Source organism: Ipomoea nil, unplaced genomic scaffold (genome assembly GCF_001879475.1).
Source record: "Ipomoea nil cultivar Tokyo-kokei standard unplaced genomic scaffold, Asagao_1.1 scaffold3314, whole genome shotgun sequence".
Classification (NCBI taxonomy): domain Eukaryota; kingdom Viridiplantae; phylum Streptophyta; class Magnoliopsida; order Solanales; family Convolvulaceae; genus Ipomoea; species Ipomoea nil.
In genome coordinates, this window is record NW_017619742.1 from 6,227,888 (window position 1) to 6,232,141 (window position 4,254).

The 4,254-nt window shown below is 34.6% G+C and overlaps 1 protein-coding gene across 1 annotated transcript; it reads right to left on the reverse strand.

The window, feature by feature from the left end:
• Nucleotides 1–362: 362 nt before the first annotated feature.
• Nucleotides 363–3,463, reverse strand: LOC109169465 (protein FAR-RED IMPAIRED RESPONSE 1-like). The gene is made up of 5 exons (XM_019318346.1): nucleotides 3,379–3,463; nucleotides 2,309–2,907; nucleotides 1,836–1,936; nucleotides 1,158–1,470; nucleotides 363–1,064 (listed from the first exon to the last, which is right to left on the reverse strand). Exons 1-5 carry the CDS (start codon nucleotides 3,461–3,463, stop codon nucleotides 363–365), a joined length of 1,800 nt encoding a protein of 599 aa, XP_019173891.1.
• Between the last annotated feature and the right edge of the window lie 791 nt (nucleotides 3,464–4,254).

A 4,254-nucleotide genomic window follows, 5' to 3' on the forward strand; every position in this document is an offset into this window, starting at 1 on the left:
ATTCATAATCAAATAAAGGAAAATTCATAATCTGAGACATAATTCTCATAAAATCTTAATAGCATAAAATTCATAAGCACATACTCTAAATTTATAATCACATATAGGAAAATTCATAATCACATAAAGGAAAATTCATAATCAGATAAAGGAAGATTCATAATCTGAGACATAAAATTCATAAGAACATACTGTAAATTCATAATCACATAGAGGAAAATTCATAAACTGGTAAAGGAAAGTTCATAAACTGGTAAATGAAAGTTCATAAACTGGTAAAGGAAAATTCATAATCTGACACATAATTCTCATCCTATATCTAAAAATCATAAAATTCATAAGTACATACTGTTAACACGATCTCAATCTATAGCTACATCGTGGTCTACATTCTTATTAAAATGAACAAATTGTGAACCCCTGGTGCTTGGATGTACAAGATATCCATCACGAGCAATCTCTGAAATATTTTCCAAGACCAATGATTGGACAGAGCCCTTTGTAATTGAAGCAAGCTTGTTTGCAGCACTCTTTCTTCCCCTTGCTGCATTGTACTTCTTCTCAATAACACTACTACTCCTTTTATTTCTCACACCTTTACCCCTCCGGCTTGAGGGGTCTTGGACAATACCACTTGACGAAGACACAGCACCCTCCTCAGTGTTCACATCCCCAATCTCAGCTTCAATGTTTTTCCTTGCATTTGCAACGGCTTCATCACAGAATTGTCTAGCAACACTGTTATCTTGGCTAGAAACAATAAGCCTTTGAAATTTCCTACTAATCTCAACAGCCCAAATTGAAGAAGGGACACCACCATTATAAAACACATATGCAATGTCCACATTTCTACCCTCAACAACCTTTTTAGTCCATCTTTTTAGAATGTATTTATCGGGAATACTGGAAACACAGTGCACATGAAGTATACGTAAGCAGTGGCAGCAAAGTATTCCCAATTCTGAAAACAGCTTGCAACTACAGCATATATCCAAATTGATTGCCTTAAAGGTTACTTCATGCCTTATGATATCTATGTCTGGTCGCCACACGTGATACTTGCACTTACAACCATCGTTCAACACCATTTCTTGATAACAAGAGCTACCTTTCATAAATTGTTCCTCGAACAAAAAATATATCTCAATTGTATAAACCTCTCTAGCATGTGAAAGGAGTTTCACATGATCCATCATCATGGCGGGTACTCCTTGAGAACACCGAAAATCCTCGCCATTTTCCTTACTTCTCCATTCAGATATAACACTCACAAAGGATGAATAAAAATCACATAAACCAGCAGTCTTGGACAGCCTCCTAGAAATTGCATGATTTGTGCTTTCACTCCTTTGCGAAGATAAAATACCCCCGGAGAAATAATCCTTGTTGAACGCTGGACACCACTTCTCCCTACAGTCATAAAGCTTCTCTAGCCATGTATTCTTATGACAATTATATTTTGTAACCATCCTGAAAAGGTTAAAACACGTGTTTATTACTCATATTCTGAAAATTCATAATCTCATATTAGAAAGTTCATAATCATATAACAGAAAATACATAATGACATAACAGAAAATACATAATTGTATACTGTGAATTCATTATCTCATATTACAAAGTTCATAATCATATAACACAAAATACATAATGACATAACAGAAAATACATAATGACATAACATAAAATCCAGAATTGTATAACTATGAATTCATAATCTCATATTAGAAAATTCATAAATCATATAACAGAAAATACATAATGACATAACAGAAAATCCATAATGACATAACAGAAAATTCAGAATTATATAATGTAAATTCATAATAACATACCTTGTCCAGTAAACCTCAAATTCAGCTTCAGTCTCGGTGTATTTCAACACACAATTGAACATATCCAGAAAATCCTTATGATTCCTCAATGCCTTGATATGCTTCTTCGAATTCTCACCAATATGCCATATGCAAAGACGGTGGCGTGATGTAGGAAACACCATCGAAATGCCAGCAGCCATAGCTGAACATTGATCCGTCATGATAGTCTGTGGACACTTGCCATCCATGGATCTTAAAAACACTCTAAACAACCACGCAAATGACTCTATCCTCTCATTCATCAAAAAACCACAACCAAACATTACATTCATGCAATGATGGTTCATCCCTACAAAAGGACCACAAATCATATCATATTTGTTAGTGCGGTATGTTGTATCATGCACTAACAGATCACCAAACACCTCATAATCCCTTCTCATTTGACCATCCCTCCAAAAAAAACTACACAATCTTCCATCCAAATCAACTTCGAAATCAAAAAAGAAATCAGCCTCATTAGATTGCCTCCTCCTGAATATCTCAATCAAAGAATTGGAATCAGATCCATCCAAACACTTCAAACTCACAGAAGCCATCGAATTGTAAGCATCGCGGTTGGTAAAGCCAACCAATGGAGAACCCCCTGACTGATGTTTCAAAAACCTCATACCATCCGCCAATGCAACACCACTACTCTTCATGTCTTTTAAATATTCAAGCTGATTGTTTCCCACTCTTCTATGCGACCGAAGCAGATGACTCTTGCCAAATGAACATAACTCGTGATTGTGCTCTTTCAAGTGTTTTGTAACTGTCCACATCCCATCACCCCCCACATCAAATTGAACAAATGCACCACATCCAGTCCTCATATCAATCTTTGAATAAAGCTTAACACCACTGTTTGGTTTCTGCTTATACCCAGCCTTAGCACAGAAGAACCTCTTCATCTGAATTGACTTAGTAGATGCCTTATAACGTTGTTGGCCTTTCCTCACACTAAAACCAACTCTGTATGCATATCCATTATATAACTCAAAAGCTTCGTCAACATTTCTTACTACAACACCCACCAAGTCTTCATCAACTGCAATTGCAACAAAAATATAACCACACCTATACCAACTACTAAAATATGAATGTGGATTTCACCTATAATGAATATAATATGCTACACTATAGAATTCATAATCTCATGTGAGAACATTCATAATCACAAAGAATAAAATTCATAACATCATATAAGAAAGTTCATAACAAAGACCGGGTATCAATAACATTTGTGACATTATGAGCATTCAAAGTTGCATAGATACTCATGGCATGAAATGCATAAACTCATAACATAAAATTCATAACCTCATATGGAAAATTCATAATCTCATATAGAAAATTCATAATAACATAACGGAAAATTCATAACCTCAAAACTGTAAATTCATAACGTGAACAAATTATTAATACCAATCACAACATTCAATTTGCATATAATCACCATGAATCAGTACCTACACCTACCAGAAACAACATTCATGATACACCAACTAATAAAAAGAACCTGGACTTGAAGACGAGCCATCAATGTCAATGTTTAACTCTGCTTGATCATTGCTTATTGAATCACCAACACAATCTTCATTCATTGAGTATATGCAAGCAGTGTAACATACCAGTTAATATGTTATGGACATAGTACTATTACATTATGAATATTCATATCACATGCATGAACAGAGTATCAAAATTCATAACTCTGTAACAGAAAATACATAATTGCAATTTGTAAAATTCATAACAGAAACATGGAACTAATACACATTTACGGCCATTATGAACATTCAAACTGCATAGATACTGAACAAATACCAATAAAAATAACTAAATCTTCAACAATCCATGATCTCATAAATCAAACGAAATCAAACGCATAAAATCGAACGCAACCTGGAATCGCAGAAATCATATCGGTTGAATCTTCTCCTCGAACCGTCGTCTCCTCCATCGCGAATAGGAAAGAATCGCGAATGTCGGATCACAATTGCCTTCAGAGATTTGCAAATAGGAAAGAATCAAACGCAAAGAGTTGTCTGATCATAACTGCCTTCCTAACGCCGTTAATAGAACAATGTTTTTTTTTTTTTTTTTTTTTAAAAAAAACGACGTCGTTTGGAAGCGTGTTCACCAAGCATGGTGAGCACGTTTCCACGGCATAATTTGCGATCCGTCAACAAGCCAATATATAATGGGCTAATTGGGTATGTACTGGCTATTATTAATTATTGTATCCCCATGATGCCAAGTTCTAAAACTGGTTGTACTATATTTTACCCACATTGTCTTATAATGCTATTATTATTGTTGTATCCCCATTGTCTTATAATGTGACAATAAAGATTATTGCACTGTGTTGCACCAATATTAATAAATGGGTATA